This window comes from Eleutherodactylus coqui, chromosome 6 (genome assembly GCF_035609145.1).
Source record: "Eleutherodactylus coqui strain aEleCoq1 chromosome 6, aEleCoq1.hap1, whole genome shotgun sequence".
Classification (NCBI taxonomy): Eukaryota; Metazoa; Chordata; class Amphibia; order Anura; family Eleutherodactylidae; genus Eleutherodactylus; species Eleutherodactylus coqui.
Window position 1 is genome coordinate 203,437,478 of NC_089842.1, and position 18,254 is coordinate 203,455,731.

The window sequence follows — 18,254 nt, forward strand, 5'->3', positions numbered from 1 at the left end:
ATAATGATAAGTCACTAACCAATGATATGCTATTTGACTTAACTATATCCAAACCATAGCATACATGGCCTGAGCATGCACTACTATATACCACTAACCACTGTTAGATAGGGTCAAGCATAACGAGAAGCCATTAACTATTGACATGCTATTGACTACTATCTGACAGATACATCTATCTAGTTAATCTAATTTTCCCCTGGTCAAATACGTTGTTCATAATAAATTTAGGTCAGCGTTGCGATCATCCTAGACAGGGGAACACTAACGGTATTATTAAGCAGCAACCGATTTCTCCTTTCTTTAGCCCAATACAATTTATCATCACGTGTTGAGCTATTTTACGCTATTTTAGGCGGTTACTCTGCTAAATCTATGACAAGTATACGTCATAGTGTGCCTATGCCATTGGCCTATATCATCTAATAGCATATCTTTGTCTATCTATCCAGCCTATATTACAGGTCATTAGGGTGACTTACAAGTTTAATCCTCAATCTTATCTATCTAGGAGTACGATCATTAGTAATCTAGATCATTACCCTTGACCCTCTGACATTCACTGGTTACTAACTTGATTTTACTATTCTTACACTAAAACAAGTGAAATTCTTAGAACTACAAATAACATCTCTATTTTCTCAAACTCCTGATTACCCGCCATACATCGGCGGAGAAACGCGTTGAGTAACATATACCATGAGTTGAAAAATATATTACTCTTAGAATAAGATAGAAAGTTAACATAAACCACGAGTAGAAAAATATACTACTCATATGAATTAGATATTTAGAATTACCGGGTTGGCATAATTACTACCCGGCAGAGTATACTAATAGAATAATCCTTGAAGAATATGACTATTTAGTCTATCTTCGAAATATCATTGTTAGGAGACAATTGGGTACACTCCACAGAAAGCTCGACTATCAGCCTTTCCCAAATAACTAATAAAGAGGATTCATTTCTGGCTGAGTGAGCTGCGTCTGTACGATAAGTGCATCCCAATTCATACTTCTTAGTGTTCGTTTGTGACTTATGTCCTGTGGTTAATCAAATATTTGTTTCTGACACTTTTCGTATTGGTCAGTACTGTCTTTTGTTTTATGTGTGTGCCCTTTATGTATTTTAAAGAATATAAATAAAGTTTAATTTTAGTTAGGTCCGATCTGTGAAGGGTCTATATATATATAATATATATATGAATAAAAGGAACTGGTCATAACACATTTGGTAGTTTAAAGGAATGAGTTTATGAATGATTTGTGTTCTCTGATTTTGGTATTTGCATATTATGTTTTTAAGCTGGTGGTGACATGTTTTCATGCTTGAGAAAGGCTTACCTTTAGCCGAAACCTCGCTGTTTGTTCTCCGGGAAGGGAATAAAATTTGATCATGATGATGCTGACTCTTGGGGTATGTTTACACAGTGGAATTCACTGTGGAAAGATTCCAGGTGAATTTAGCCCCTAAAATCTGCATCTTATTGACACTGATTTTCACACGGATCTGCATGTGGAATTTGCCCTTTCAATCATCAAAATCCACAAAAAACATGACATGTCACTTCTTGATGGTCGGAAGGGTTAACATCACTCCTTAGGGAGAGCAGCAAGATGATGAGTGAGGAGACTTTATAAGGTTGTCCATGCTCCTCTGGGTAATATGCAAATAAGGAAGATCACCACCTATTTGATGGCAGCAGTCCTTCAAATTAATGATTGACCCTATATGCAGGTCTTCAGAGCAATGATTGGTAATTGAAAACCAAGCCAGAAAGCATACACAGACAGCTGTTTTGGGGTTTTTGCCCCTCATCATTGTACAGAAGGATCCTGGCTTGGCTAGGGAGAGGCCTACAGATGTGGGTCAGGAAGGGTAACATCACTCCTTAGGGAGAGCACCAAGACGGTGAGTGAGGAGACTTTTATAATCACTAGCTTACCCGTCGCGCGTTGCTGCGAAGACAGACATACATACATACATTCGTTTTTATATATCTAGATAACAACCAATCGCAGCACAGCTTATATGTTACCTCAGCTTTATAATATATAACAGCCAATCACAGCGCAGCTTTCATGTTACCTCAGCAGTATAATATATAACACCCAATCACAGAGCAGCTTTCATGTTACCTCAGCAGAAAGAGAAATAACAACGAATCACAGCGCAACTTTTATTCTGCCTCAGCAATATAAAAAATAGCAACCAATCACAGCGCAGCATTCATTTTACCTCAGCGGTATAATATATAGCAACCAATCACAGCACAGCTTTCATGTAACCTGAGTACTATAAGAAGTATCAACCAATCACAGCACAGCTTTCAAGTTTCTATGACATTGGGAAGTGAGAAAATTAGATTCCGTACGTAAAATTTGGACGCTAATTCTTTGGCGCTTAGAATTAAATAATCGAGTTGGGACCCATTAGCGTTTCCTATTTATGACATAATCAATGCTCGTGCCAAATTTCAAGTTTCTATGACATTGGAAAGTGAGATAATTAGATTCCGTACGTAAAATTTGGACGCTAATTCTTTGGCGCTTAGAATTGAATAATCGGGTTGGGACTCATTAACTTTTCCTATTTATGACATAATCAATGCTCGTGCCAAATTACATCGGGAAGTGAGAGAATTAGATTCTGTACGTAAAATTTGGACGCTGATTCTTTTGCGCTTAGAATTGAAAAATGGAGTTGGGACCCATTAGCTTTTCCTATTTTTGACATAATCAATGCTCGTGCCAAATTTCAAGTTTCTATGACATTGGGAAGTGAGACAATTAGATTCCGTACATAAAATGTGGACGCTAATTCTTTGGCATTTAGAATTAAATAATCGAGTTGGGACCCATTAGCTTTTCCTATTTATGACATAATCAATGCTCGTGCCAAATTTCAAGTTTCTATGACATTGGGAAGTGAGACAATTAGATTCCGTACATAAAATGTGGACGCTAATTCTTTGGCATTTAGAATTAAATAATCGAGTTGGGACCCATTACCTTTTCCTATTTATGACATAATCAATGCTCGTGGCAAATTTCAAGTTTCTATGACATTGGGAAGTGAGAAAATTAGATTCCAAATTTTACGTACGGAATCTAATTCTCTCACTTTCAATGTCATAGAAACTTGAAATTTGGGAAGTGAGAGAATTGGTGGCAATGATGGAAATCGAACGATCTACGTGGGGGGGGGACACCCGTAACTGTTGACGATGCTCGCACGCACGCAGTTTATCATAGGATAGTTGTACTATGCCTATAATCTTCCCAGGAGTGTACTCAACAACTTCCCAAAGTTTCATGGCGATCGGTTGAATTGTGTAATTTTTCTTTCCTCCACAGCGGGGTCCTCAGATGCCACTGATCTTTCTTTATGTCGTGGACACATGTATGGACGATGAAGACCTTCAGGCCCTGAAGGAGTCGATGCAGATGTCTCTAAGCCTGCTGCCTCCTACAGCCTTGGTGGGGCTCATCACCTTTGGACGAATGATTCACGTGCATGAACTAGGGTGTGAAGGCATTTCCAAGAGCTATGTCTTCCGTGGAACAAAAGATCTTACTGCTAAACAGTTACAGGTGAGTTATAAATGATCTATAATTGTTTTTAATTCGTAATTGCTTTTTATTAGAGTTGAAGAACAATGTACAAGGTACTGGATGGCATGAAATGTAAAATTACCAGGTAAATCCAAATTTTACACAAAAAAACTAAAGCAAAAAATTTGAAAACTACAGACATGTCAAAAAAATGGGAAAAAGTCATTCCTGCTTATATGTTTCGAATTTGTTTGTTCTTACTCATATAGCGTAGATACAAAGTTAAAATGGGAGAAAATTTTGAACCATAACTGGTCATTAGCAAAGCTTGGACATCACAAGAGCATAAAAAACATGTTTAAATACAAAAGTCGTACTTGTAGTTAATATAACAAATTACCCATTAATAAATATACAATAAATCATTTATAAGGCCGCCTGCAGATGGCCGGGTCGGATCCCGCTGCGAGAATTTGTTGTAACTTTTATATAATAGCCATTGTGACAACTAACAAAAGTGAAAATCACTTTACCTAAAATTCAGAGATTGTGCTGAAAACTGCCTCTAAAGTGTTGGCCACTTCCTCCTAATTTATTGTCCATTGTCTGCTGTTAATTAAGTCGGTAAGATGGAGAACAGAAAGGATAGGAGAGGGATGAGTTAGCCTGCTCATTGAAGTCTATGAGAGCAGAAGGGAGGTTGAGGAGAAAAGCAGACACACACACAGACGTGCTATAGAGCTAGTAGTTGTTATTTTCTGCTATTCATTTTTGCACTGCTCAGTACTGTGGTACACTGTCCTACATGGTGATGTTTTTGTGTGTGTTACAGACAGAGAGCAAAATCTGCAGTCTTCTCTGCACAGTGTGTGCAAGGCAGCACAAAAGCTTGTTTCCTTTCACCAGTTCTGAGAGAATTGAAAATCAGATATATTCTACATTTATCACCACTTTACACCTTTGTAGGCTGACATATAATGTCAGAAATAGTGTTGCTCCTCTTATACACATGACAGCTTATTCTGAAACGTTAGGTAGGCTTTAATTACCGTACCTGTATGTAATCATGCACTACTTTATTTCAGGAAATGTTATCCCTTACAAAAGTTTCTGCTGCGCAGCCAGGACGTGGACCTCAAGTTCAACAACCTCCTCCTTCTAATAGGTATATAAATATATATACACACACACACACATTTATTTACCCCTCTCTAACCAAAGGTTTATTGGGGGCATGACTAACAGCTAAATTTATTCTTTTAGAATTCTGCATTCTATGCGGAAAAATTGCCAAACACAGAAAACATTACCGTATATACCGGCGTATAAGACGACTTTTGAACCCCGAAAAATCTGCTCTGAAGTCGGGGGTCGTCTTATATGCCGGTAATACAAAAAAAGTGTCAAAAAAAAATTCAGTACTCACCTCCCCCAGCGTTCTGTCGCGCTCCGGCAGGCTGTCGCTCCCTCCTGGTCCCCGGCAGAGCATTGCTTTCTGAGTGCGGGGCTTGAAATCCCCGCCTCCAGAAAGCTAATACACACGCCGTCAGCCAGTTACAGCCATTCAATGACATCATTGAATGGCTGTGATTGGCTGAAGGCGCACGTGTGTTAGCAATCACACCCATTCAATGATGTCATTGAATAGTGTGATTGGCTGAAGCCACGTGTGTTTTAGCCAATCACAGCCATTCAATGATGCCATTGAATGGCTGTAGCTGGCTGACGGCGTGTGTATTAGCTTTCTGGAGGCGGGGATTTCAAGCCCCGCATTCAGAAAGCAATGCTCTGCCGGGGACCAGGAGGGAGCGACAGCCTGCCGGAGCGCGACAGAACGCTGGGGGAGGTGAGTACTGATTTTTCTTTTTCTCCACTGTATTACCGGCGTATAAGGTGAAAGTTGGGGGGTCGTCTTATACGCCCCGTCGCCTTATACGCCGGTATATACAGTATATTTTTTCATCTTTTTTCACATTCTATTTTAGGATGGTTTGCTCAATCAATAATAATTACCCCCAAATGAGTCCTCTAATTCTCCCATGCATAGTGATGTCAGATCTGTGTACTACTGTTGAGTGAGCTGAAGCCGTAGGACCCCAATTAAAGTTGAATTCTAATAGTTCAGTTTACCACAAACCAAATCCTCAGGCACTTTGTTCCGGCTGAACCCACTCAAATGACATCTACCACATGGCAGCAAGGAGATGGAGAATGGATCCCATAGATTAGGGCACAGAACTTTCCTATAGTTAGGCCGGTCTCAGATGACCACATTTGAAATGCAGATTCCGTGATTGGTAAAACGTGGGCATTGAAAGGCATGCATTTTTATAAAATTTGCCTTAACACTCGGGCATGTGAATTTTAGATTCCGCGAGTGGAAGAAAAATCACAGCATGCTCTATTTTACATTGCATATGGGTTTGGGTACCCATGTTATTTCTAAGCGACAGCGCGCAAAATACAATTAATTGCCGTATGCAGGGTCACCAGCCAGGCTCATAGCCAGATTCTGTTGTGGGCTTCCTACATGCAGAATCCGACCCGGTCGTGTGAGCTCTGCCTTAGTCTTTTTGTCTTTGACTGTGGTTTTGGCACAGTTGTGCACCATATTAACACATTTTATGAACTCTGAATTTAAGGAAATCTACCATCAGCTATTTTTGTCTTATAGGTTTTTGCAGCCGGTGCAGAAAATTGACATGAACCTTACTGACCTCTTAGGAGAGCTTCAGCGAGATCCATGGCCTGTGCCACAAGGAAAGAGACCACTGAGATCATCAGGGGTTGCCCTTTCCATTGCAGTTGGGCTTCTTGAGGTAAGTATTGATAGCATTCCTTTATGAAAACATTTCAATTTTAGCTACTAGATGCTGCCCATAAAATAAGATGTATGAAAGACTTGGCAACTCATTGTTACCATTCCACGTCTCAATTGGGTGCGTCAGTACACAGCCTGACACGTCAGTACTGATTGGACAGTGTCAAAGTGTGCAGAGACTCCCGATAACCAAAGGCAATGGTAACACCCACTTATCAATCTATTCATCGAGTTCCAGGAGTAATAACAGAGGCATGGGATCAGGGCCAGATTAAGTGTATATAAAATACTTTATTGGGGCCCCACATTAGCTCTTGGCCCTCCACCAACACCAAACAGAGAAAGACTGTTCTTTACGCATTTTAAGTTATGTGCTGTATAGCTTGAAATGCGTAAGAGACTGAAATGTGAAGACAATCTAAGGTCAAAATTAAGAAAAATGCATGTGAAGCTTTGTGTCATGTGGCCACAATACAGATCTTTTATAAGATCCGTATTACACTGCAACACTTGGACACATCAGTTCTAGGTAATCTAAGTTGTATGGTGTTCTATTCAGTAGAACTGTGTAAAGTAATGTGGATCCTAAAAAAAATTTATGGTTTTATGTATTACGGTTTGTTGGGCTCTGTTAGGCTCACTTTTGAACATGTCATAAGTTTAAAGGAATATTCCATAACATATATAGTACCTTTGATGTGTCCAAAGGCTCCCATACACCCAGCATATGTGGCAAACTTTATTTTTTCACTTTTAAGGAAAGCATGGACTACTATACCCTCCTGTACAGAGGAACATTTTAACCCCTTAATGACACGGACCCTTTTTTTTCCTCCCCCCTTTAAAAAAATCCTAACTTCTTCATTTATCCATTGAGGTCGCTGTATGAGGGCTTGTTTTTTGCGGGACGAGTTGTATTTTTCAATGGTGCTATTTAAATTACCATATAATCTACTGAAAAACTTTAAAAAAATTCAAAGTGGAGTAAAATGAAAAAAAGAACGACATTCCGCCATCTTTCAGTGCGTCTTGTTTCTACGGCGCAGAAGCTACAACAAAAACGACATGATAACTTTATTCTATGGGACAGTACGATTACTATGATACTAAACTTGTATAGGTTTTTTTACTGTACTACATTTTTTTTTTTTTTTCATAGACATTTAATTTTTTTCAATTATTTTCTGCCGCCATCTTCTGCGCGCAATAACTTTTTAATTTTTCCGTCAACGTAGTTGTGCGAGGGCTCATTTTTTGCGGGATGTCCTGTAGTTTCCGTTAGTACCAATTCGGAATACATACAGCTTTTTGATCGCTTTTTATTGCGTTTTTTCTGGGAGACAGGGTAACTGAAAAAATGCATTTTTGGAGTTCTTTTTTAATTTTTTCGGACGACATTCACCGAGCGGGGTAAATAATGCGCTACTTTGATAGATCAGACTTTTACAGACGCGGCGATACCAAATATGTGTTTTTCTTTTACGATTTTGTTTTTTTTAATTATAGATAGGGCAAAAGGGGGTGTTTTAAACTTTAATTACTTCCCCCCCCCCACTTAATAAAACTTTATTTATTTCTTTTTAAATAAACATGCGATGCTTTGATTTGCTACTACATTATGACAGGCAGCCTATCAAGCCGCCCCATGGGGATGGCTTGATAGGCAGTCTCTCAAGGCAGCCCTGGGGCCTTTCAGAAGGCCCCCGGCAGCCATGACACCTGCAGGGCTCCCCTGATCTCACCGGGGGAGGGGGGGGGCGTACAGGACCCCCGTAAATAGTTTGGGGGATTTAAATGCCGCTGTCCGAATTGACAGCAGTATTTAAAGGGTTAATTGCTGCGATCAGCCGTACGGCCGATTGCAGCTATTGCCCGCGGGTGTCAGCTGTAATAAACAGCTGACGCCCGCGCTGTATGAAGAGAGGTCGCCCCTCAACCTCTCTTCATACATACACCGACGCTCCAGGACGTAAATGTACATCCTGGAGCAGGAAGGGGTTAAATATATATAGTTTTTAACAATAGAAGCCTATGGATAACGTATCTCGCCATATACTTATACAGTGAGATACTTTGCAGTTTTCCATGAGCGGTATAGACTGGGAGTTCCTTCTGACTTGTACCTCTAATATAGGGTAAAAATGAGTTTTTGAACAGCCTTAGACCGATCCAAGTTCGAAACTGATCAGACACAGTTGCAGAATACATAACTATTACACTTGGTAACATATAGTGCCATCACGTCTTCTCCAATTGAAGGTGCTTTCTTTTGTTTTCTTCTCCATCCAGCCTAGGCCAACTGCTGATTGCAGATTTTGCTGCTTGAAAAACTTTGGTCTTTCACTTTCTACAGTTTTCCATAATCTAATACTGCCATCCAGCTGCTACCACCAATATTGTGCCTGCTGCTGCTCCATGTGCCCCCATTACTGTATCTACAGTGCAGCCCAATTCCCCAAGTACTATACATCACACACAGTTACAATCAAAATTATTTAATCCCCCATTGCAAATTAGATTTATTTGCCAAATTTACAAACTTTCAACTGTTTGCTTGTAAAGAATAAAAAAGAACAATAAGACAAGAACCATCTAAATAGCTCAACTCAACTAATATAACAAGTTGTTTCTCTAAACTCAACATGAATTACCACGTTTAATAACTACTGCAGTCTCAGAATTTTTCCCCTGAATAGAATTCCTCATAAAAGACAGGAATTAGGTCCTACCTGTTAATTCCCTTTCTTGAAGTCATCCTGACAGCATATGGGCTTCAGGTGTATGCTGTCAGGATGACGAGGGGAAGACAGGAATTAGGTCCTACCTGTTAATTCCCTTTCTTGAAGTCATCCTGACAGCATACACCTGAAGCCCCTATGCTGTCAGGATGACGAGGGGAAGCACACATTTGCCAATCAAGTGCTGTGTCAGGTACACCTGATGCAACTAATCAAGGGCTTAATTAGTTTCAGGTGTGCTTGAAGTAAAACACATAAAATACCTGGACTGTCTAGGACATTGTTGACTGTGACATTTGCTTGCATATTACAAATATGTCTGTCAAGAGATGGTCCAGACCGAAAAGATAGCTAAGGTCTTGCATATTTCTAGTGATACTGTTGGAATCATAGTTCACAAGTTTATAGGTATAGGAACACTGGCTAAACTATCTGGATATAGCAGAAAAAGGAAACCATTGCCGACTACAACCAGATTCCTGAGGAGGCAGGTGTTACCATGCAGGGCGGCGCTGGGTCCTGCGACCTGTGCGCACCGCTCCGATGTCGGCTCCGGCGTCCCCGATGCTCTGCAGTCGGGGCTCTCCCGGCGGTGTGGGGCAGCCAGTGTGCGGCGGCGTGGGCGTGTCTGCCCGTAGGGTGCCGCCCGCTCTCCCCCACCTTCCTTATGCACAGTGGGAATCGGCTCCTCCCACTCTCTGCCCCCGGGCGGGGGCTTGAAGTTAAAAGGCTGGCAGTGACCTGAGCTCACTGTCAGTTATTGGTTCTGCTAGCCTCTAGTCAGGTCTGTTCCAGTCTGCCCTAGTTGCTTGTCAGTATCCTTGCGTTTGTCTGTGAGCTCCACCTCCAGCCTTGATTTACCTAGTAAGTTTTGTTGGTCTGTTACACCTGCCTCTTCTGTCGGCACTCTGTCCCCCGTTAGTTAGTTCCATCGTGGTAGTCGCCAGGTCCCTAGTAGAGATGAGCGAACGTGCTCGGCCACGCCCCTTTTTCGCCCGAATACCGCCATTTTCGAGTACTTCACTACTCGGGTGAAAAGTACTCGGGTGCGCCGGGGGGCGGGGAGAGGCGTGGCGGCGTGGGGGGTAGCAGCGGGGAACAGGGGGGAGCCCTCTCTCTCTCCCTCTCCCCCCCACTCCCCGCTGCAACCCCCCGCGCCGCCACGGCGACCCCCGAATTTTTTCGCCCGAGTACGGAAGTACTCGAAAATCGCGGTATTCGGGCGAAAAACGGGCGTGGCCGAGCACGTTCGCTCATCTCTAGTCCCTAGCCAGTACAGGGACCGCCGCCCAGTTGTCCGCCTGGGGTTAGCCAGGGCCGAGGCAAGTAGGCAGGGACAGTGGGGTGCGGGAAGTTCAGGGCACCCCATCTGGCGCTCGGGGGGCAGAGTGCCGTAAACAGCAGGTGATCAAAAACCTTTCATTGACTGACTTGCAGCAAGATTTGATGGCAGCAGGCACTGAGGTTACCATACTGAACGCTGAAGGTCTTCTTGTCTGAACATCTAGATGTACACTTCTACTGATCCAAAAGCAACAGAAAATTTGTCTCCTATATGCTCAAAAAAATTACAAATTATTCTATCCTGTGGAGTGATCGTACAAAGCTGAAACTGTGCAGGTCTATGAATTGGCAGTCTATAGGAAGAAGAATGAGGCATACACTAAAAAGAACACTTTGCCTACAGTGAAGCATGGCATATGGAAGGCTTGATGGATTCAATCAACTATTAAGAAATCCTAAGAGAAAATGTTATGCTTTCTGGGAGGGAGCTGAAGCTTAGTCATCATCAGTCCTTTCAGGAGGCCAGTTATACCCAAATGTCCACAAAGGCTTTGTTTCAGAAGATGTCCTGGAAGATTTTGGTATGGCTGTCATAGCCCCCTTACATAAATTCCATTGAAAAAACTTTGGTGACATGTAAAGCCAAACCAAAAATATTGGTGAACTGGAGACCATTGCCCATGAGGAGCAGGCAAAGATTCTGTAAAAGCATTGTCAGAGCTGCTGTCTAGTTAAACATCATGTTGTGGCAGTTCATAACAGAAAAAGGTGCTTTACTAGGTAATTAAGTTGCTTGACATAAAGGGGTTGAATTATTCTGTAGTAGCCAATAAAAGTGGCATTTTGTGTTGACTTTCGGGAAGTTTGTTTGTTTTTCTACAAACAGCAGAAAGTTTATAAATTTCATAAATAAACTTTACCATGGGAGTTGAATAATTTTGATTCCAACTGTATAAGGGTAGTTTCACACCAATGCTGGGAATTCCACTTTCCTGCTATGTTCGTGAAGCAGGAAAGTGGAATACCCGTGGACAAAACTGGACACCGCTTAGTGGACCCCATTGACTATAATGGGGTCCATCCACTTTCCGCCCGGTTTTGGGATAGAAATTTTTTTTTCAAATTATTTGCAGCCAGATCTGCAACGGAACATCTGGCCGGAGGTTCTGACACAGATGTGTGAACCCCAAAGTTCATTCAGCGCTCAGACCAGATCCCTAAATAAATGTAGATCATAAATCTAAATAAATTCAGATCCCAGATTTCCAACAAATACTATGCGCAGACACTACTACACCTTATAAGCACTAGATTCACACACTACGTACAACATACCACTAACCAGTACTCGCAACTCCCCATTTGCCTCCAGTGTACTCCACACCACTAACAACATAGCCAGCTCCTTTTAATGCTGCTATCTTTTTCTCATGCACTGGTACACATCTCTCTCACATTTTGCTTGCCGTGCCCCATCCTCTCTTACATACTGCTGCTCATGACCCCCCTCCCCTCTTACATACTTCCCTCTACGATCCTCCCCTCATTCACATACTGCTTCTGATGCCACATCCTCTCTTACATGCGGCTGCTCATGATCTTTCTCCCCTCTCACACATTTCTCTCTATGATCCTTCCCTCATTTACATACTGCTTCCCATGCCCCATCCTATCTTACATACTGCTGCCCATGATCCTCCTTCCCTGTAATATACTTCTCTTTATGATCCTCCCCTCATTCACATACTGCTTCCTGTTGGGGGTCTGTCAACGGAGACCAATGCGAATGTTGCCTGAGTCCAAATTAAGAGGAAATATTATATAGAGTACTCGTAGATGAGAACCATAAGAAGCCACTACACACACACAGTCTAGTGATATCAGTATGAATTCTAGTTTATTTTCGAACATTGCTAGTTTTTATGCAAGATGAAAAGAAGGCGTTTCCAAACGTTACCTGATGCTTAATTTCAAAGTACTTTGCTGACCAAGTCCTCATTCCAACAGATTACAATATGGCTGTAAATCAAAAGCCTTCTAAACAAAAGGTATCAGCAAAACTGTGTGAAGTGGACATCAAACAGTTACATATGATCGTAAAGATGACTCCATACTGTCTAAGTACATACTTAATTACACCTCTTCCCAGACCAGGATGTAATCTTAAAGTCCATTGTGTTAAGTTTTATCTTGTCTCCAAGTCTGATTTGCACATCAAAGAGGGGGCATTGTTTCTAGTTTGCACATAAAACTGGTTTTAGCCACCTACTTAGTATTCAGTACATTGTCAAAAGTTCAGACTTGTAGTCAAGATGGCTGAATGAAATCTAATTAATCATACATTTAGTATTTTAAAATCAATATTCAGTTAAACGCTTGAACATACCTTTTGACATATGATTCTATATCCAAGTTCTATTAGCAACTTCTGGAATGTTTTACATATTTTTCATTTCCATATTACATAACATTATACAACCAAATAACTAATGTCACATTTATTACACTGTTTCCTTATCTTTCTTATGTTAGGTTATTAAAAATATGATTGACCCCTATCATTCCCATGGTCCCATCTTCTCTTACATACTGCTGCTCATGACCCCCCTCTCCTCTCATATACTTCTCTCTACGGTACTCTCCTCATTCACATACTGCGTCCCATGGTCCCTTCCTCTCAAATTTGACCATCCTCAGTAACAATGTCAGTTGTTGGTTAGGAGTCCAGCAGGCGAGGCAGACAACCAAGCTTCAACTAAAATTGGTAAAGTTCTGTAGTACTAGACATGGAATAAGAATGGTATAACTGTAATAACTAAGGACACTTTCAAACAGGCCACTAAAAACTCTGTACTGAGCCACAATTGATTTCAATAGGGCGTCTCAGACAAGCGTTTTAGCCCTGTCTTCTAGTGCATTTAAGCAGTTTTTAAGGCACCTCATCACCCATTGCAATGATGGGATGTTGAATGCCGTTTGAAAACGCTGTGTTGAAAAACGTTGCATTTTTACTAATGCCTGTATGAGACTGGCTTAAAGGGGTTGTCCCGCGGCAGCAAGTGGGTCTATACACTTCTGTATGGCCATATTAATGCACTTTGTAATGTACATTGTGCATTAATTATGAGCCATACAGAAGTTATAAGGAGTTTTTCACTTACCTGCTCCGTTGCTAGCGTCCTCGTTTCCGTGGAGCCCGTCTAATTTTCGGCGTCTAATGGCCAAATTAGACGCGCTTGCGCAGTCCGGGTCTTCTTCTTTTCTCAATGGGGCCGCTCGTGCAGGATGCCGACTCCGTGTAGCTCCGCCCCGTCACATGACGATTCCAGCCAATCAGGAGGCTGGAATCGGCAATGGACCGCACAGAAGCCCTGCGGTCCACCGAGGGAGAAGATCCCGGCGGCCATCTTCAGCAGGTAAGTAAGAAGTCACCGGAGCGCGGGGATTCAGGTAAGCGCTGTGCGGTGTTCTTTTTTAACCCCTGCATCGGGGTTGTCTCGCGCCGAACGGGGGGGGGGGGGGGGGGTTTGAAAAAAAACAAAAACCCGTTTCGGCGCGGGACAACCCCTTTAAGTCACAGAGCCAAATTTGCAACATTGAATAGTCGAACCAAAGTTGCAGCGTGGAATAGCAGAGCTGACATTAAGGCATGGTACACTACCAGGACAAAGGCACAGGCTTCCCGGGTTAGGGATAAGGCTCAAGATGCAGACCCATAAATCCGGACCTCAGAAAGAAGACACAAGATACATGCATGCAAGATTCAAACTTCTATTTCAGGGCATGGAAACATACTCTTCAAATCTCTACCGCCATGGACTCTTCTTTCTTACGTACTGCCCTCCATGGACCCCTTTTTCTCACCTAATGCCTCCATGGACCCCTCTTTTTCACATACTGTCTCTTGTCTTGTCATTCCCCTCATTACCTTCAAATTAGCAGAAGCAGAGGTGACCTCCTCCCATTTCTGTCAAGTCATTTTTACAATACTCCTGATTGCCACAGGATGTTTGCCATGATGTCACCAAGGATCCTGTACCACTCTTCTAGGTCTGTTTTTGTTGGAAACATATTTTACGCAGATCATGTAACTCCAACTAGTAGCTTTACAAATTGCTGTAAAATCGCTCTAATTTTATGCAAAATGCAAATGTATATCTGGGGGCCCCGCTGGGGCAGTAGGAGTGGGAGGCTTCAAGTTAGTGCTCCATCTGGCCCTAAGTGAGACAATGCAAAGTTTTAAGGAAAAAGGTGTTCCAGAATTATTTGTTGAAGAATACAATTTGCATAACAAAACATTCCAAAAAACTGGTATTACCAAACAACAAGCATATTTAAGAATGTATTGCTTTTTTTTATATGCTTCCAATTTTAGAAACCTCCATCAATGTAAGGGCTCAGTCACACGGGCGCATCTGGGCTGCGATGCACCCGTGTTCCTGCAGGATAAGACGGCCGCACTGCCGATGCGGAGAAAGAACACATGACCGGGTCCATTGCCGGTCATGTGTTCTTTCTTCTGGCGATGTGGCGAGTCATCCGCACCTGCAGTGCGGCCATTTTCTTCATGCAGTAACACGGGCGCCCGTGTGACTGAGCCCTAAAAATGTCCATACACTTAAGGTATTGTCCATGAGTTTTGAATCAAAGTCCTTGGTGTTTGCAGTGGTATTTAAGAATTAACTTTGCACACCACTAGTATCCCTGACTTTTTTATTTGCTGTAGTCTGACACTGCAAGCAATCCTCCTGAGTACATGAATATGCTGCATCTTTATTAACATTGTATTTTTTTGTTTTCAGTGTACATTTCCTAACACTGGTGCTAGAATTATGATGTTCATTGGAGGACCAGCCACTCAAGGACCAGGAATGGTAGTGGGTGATGAGCTGAAGATTCCCATTCGTTCTTGGCATGATATTGAAAAAGATAATGCAAAGTATACAAAGAAGGCTACTAAGGTGAATTTTAATTATGTCTTCATTCTTTCATATATGTTGCAGAATAGTTGCAAGTGAATGGGTGTAACCATTTTATTGCCAGATTTATTGCCAAATTACTCAAAATCTTTACATAGTTATTCTATTTTAAAGTGACACACATCAGATTACCAAAATTTGGCTTCATCACTAAGAGGTTAAGATTACTGTACTTTAGGGCTCATTCACACGGGTGTATTGTCACCGTGTAGTTCCTGTGCGTAACACATGGTGAATAAAGGCAATGAAAGTCTATGCATTTTCATTCTTCCTTTCACACCTGCATTTGAACTGCGAGTGGACACTGCGTATAATACTCGTGAAATACATTTCAGCATGTTCTAATATTCTGCATTTCATATGTAGCACTTGAAGGGCTGCGTATGAAACGCTGTCCATTTGCAGGCATTCAAAGGGGCAGCATTTCAATATGCAACCCCACTCTGTACAGAGAGGGGAATTTAAAAAAAAAAAATCGCACTGTGCATGACATTAGGATCCCAGGCATGCGCAGTGCCAATCACAGTCTGTTTGCGATCTCTGTCGGCAGAGCGAATAGGCTCCGATGAGTACAATGCTGCGAGATACTCACAGTATTGTACGCGTACTCCCGGGTGTATGAGCCCTTACAGTGAGTTCTAAAGATCCACCATTTGTTTACAATGTAATCCCTTTTTTTTATTGTTTTCTATGTTGTACATTTTATATCTTACAATTTAGCAAGTATATATTGCTGTCTGCTAAATGATCAAGTTTTACAAATATATAATCTTTTATGGCATGCCAGTTGTTTATACAATGTATCTATTGTTGTGAAGAACAAATTATGGATATATAAATATATATTGTAACTTGCTTTGGCAGCATTTTGAAGCTCTTGCAAACCAGGCAGCTTCTTCTGGCCATGTGATTGACATCTATGCTTGTGCATTGGATCAGACTGGGCTCTTGGAAATGAAATGTTGTCCAAACTATACTGGGTAAGAAACATATATGCAGTACAAGTGACATGTTAAGTAACCTATTTCACTGTTGCTTTATAGATTATTGCATATGCTTTTATAATTCACATTAACTGTTTAACCTACCATCTTTGGTGTCTCTCGGGGCTCTGTTATAAGACCTCTACTCTTTTCCATCTACACCTTTGGCCTAGGATAGCTCATAGATTTCCATGGCTTTTAGTACCACCCTTATATTGATGACACTCAAATCTACACTTTTGTCCCAGATTTTAACTATCTACCATCCAGAAGTGTCTATTAGCTATGTTCTCCTTCTTCTCTTCCTGCTTTCTAAAACTGAACATGGAGATTACTGAATTTATCATCTTTCTTCCATTTTACTCATACCAATCAGACCTAAAAATCAAAATCAATGGCTCAATGCTTTCCCTAATCCCACAAACTGCTTTCTCACTGTAGCATTTCATTCTGCCCTGTATTTCAAATCATACTTATAAGCCATAGCCACCTCAAAAACATCTTTTGGATATCATCTTTCTTTAGCCTCGAGTCAGCAAAAATGCTAGTTTGTTTTCATCATCTCTTGTCTAGACTATTGCAACATCCTTCTCAGTGGCCATCCATCTAACACTCTTCGACCTCGTCAATCCATCCTCCGCTCTGCTGCCTGACTAATCCACCTCTTCCCCATTACACCACTACCTTTCTCATCTGGCTAATTATTGTTCAGATAATCCAGTTCAACCTCATTAAAGTGTTAAAAGCATGAAGGAGGCAATGGTGGTGATAGTATTCCCCTGTGAGGATGGGGGAGGCAAAGGGAGGAGAATTATTACTTTCTGGGGGCATAAGGGGGTATAACTGTGGAGGGCACAAAGGGATCATTATTAGAGATGAGCGAATGTACTCGGTAAGGCCGATTTCGCAATCGAGCACCGCGATTTTCGAGTACTTCACTACTCGGGTGAAAAGATTCGGGGGTCGCCGGGGGGCGGGGCGTGGTGTGGTGGAGCGGGGGGTAGCAGCGCGGAACAGGGGGGAGCTCTCTCTTTCTCCCTCTCCCCCCCCCCCCCCCACTCCCCTCTGCAACGCCCTGCTCACCCACGGCGCCCCCCGAATCTTTTCACCCGAGTAGTGAAGTACTCGAAAATCGCGGTGCTCGATAGCGAAATCGGCCTTACCGAGTACGTTCGCTCATCTCTAATCATTATTTCTTTTGGTGGTCACTATGGGGGAGCTGTTATTTTGTGGGGCACAGAGCAGGCATTAGTAGTATAGGGGCATTGAGAACAGCATTGAGGGTTGTAACAGGATAGGGAGTGTGCACAGAGACAAGTTACGGCTGGAAAAGGAGTCATTGTGGTCTGGGCCCGAATTAACAAGAGAAGAGAAAACTGACTATAATCAGTGACAATATCACCTATAGGGGTAACTGCACTGTAATCGCTGTGTAAAGCTGGTATCTGACAATATTATAATTTTTGTGGATTTGGGGATGAAGCACACATCCTAGGCTTTTTGCCTCTGCTTTTTCAATCTTTTTGATTGACTGCGTGGGTACATTGGTAAGTAAGTACTCTATACTGAGAGTCGGGGCATTTTGGTTCATAATATGGTTACCAGTAATAAACCTGACTTGCACTTGCTCTCTGTACTGTGCTTGTTTCTTGTGCTGTATTTATGTACTGTGCTTGGTTATGGTGCTATATTTATGTTATAATCTTGGTTATGGTGCTGTATTTATATATTAAGATTAGTTTTATTTATGTTATGGGCTTGGTTGTGGTGCTGCATTTGTTATGCGCTGTATGTATTTACTAAGGTTAGTTTGGTGATGTACGGTACGGAAGGCAAAGGTAAACAGTTTTCAGTTGGGCCGCTGCTCATGGGCCACGGCCCCGTGCTTGCCCAC

At 41.9% G+C, this 18,254-nt stretch overlaps 1 protein-coding gene across 5 annotated transcripts in view; it reads left to right on the plus strand.

Moving 5' to 3' along the window:
- The window catches only part of SEC23A (SEC23 homolog A, COPII coat complex component), a 189,538-nt gene that overhangs the window by 17,533 nt on the left and 153,751 nt on the right, over positions 1 to 18,254 (plus strand). For all 5 annotated transcript variants that reach the window (XM_066608625.1, XM_066608622.1, XM_066608626.1 and 2 more), the window contains exons 5-9: positions 3,358 to 3,594; positions 4,641 to 4,720; positions 6,230 to 6,374; positions 15,201 to 15,359; positions 16,242 to 16,357. In XM_066608625.1, coding sequence (XP_066464722.1) covers positions 3,358 to 3,594; positions 4,641 to 4,720; positions 6,230 to 6,374; positions 15,201 to 15,359; positions 16,242 to 16,357 — 737 coding nt within the window. The remainder of the gene's footprint in view (positions 1 to 3,357; positions 3,595 to 4,640; positions 4,721 to 6,229; positions 6,375 to 15,200; positions 15,360 to 16,241; positions 16,358 to 18,254) is intronic.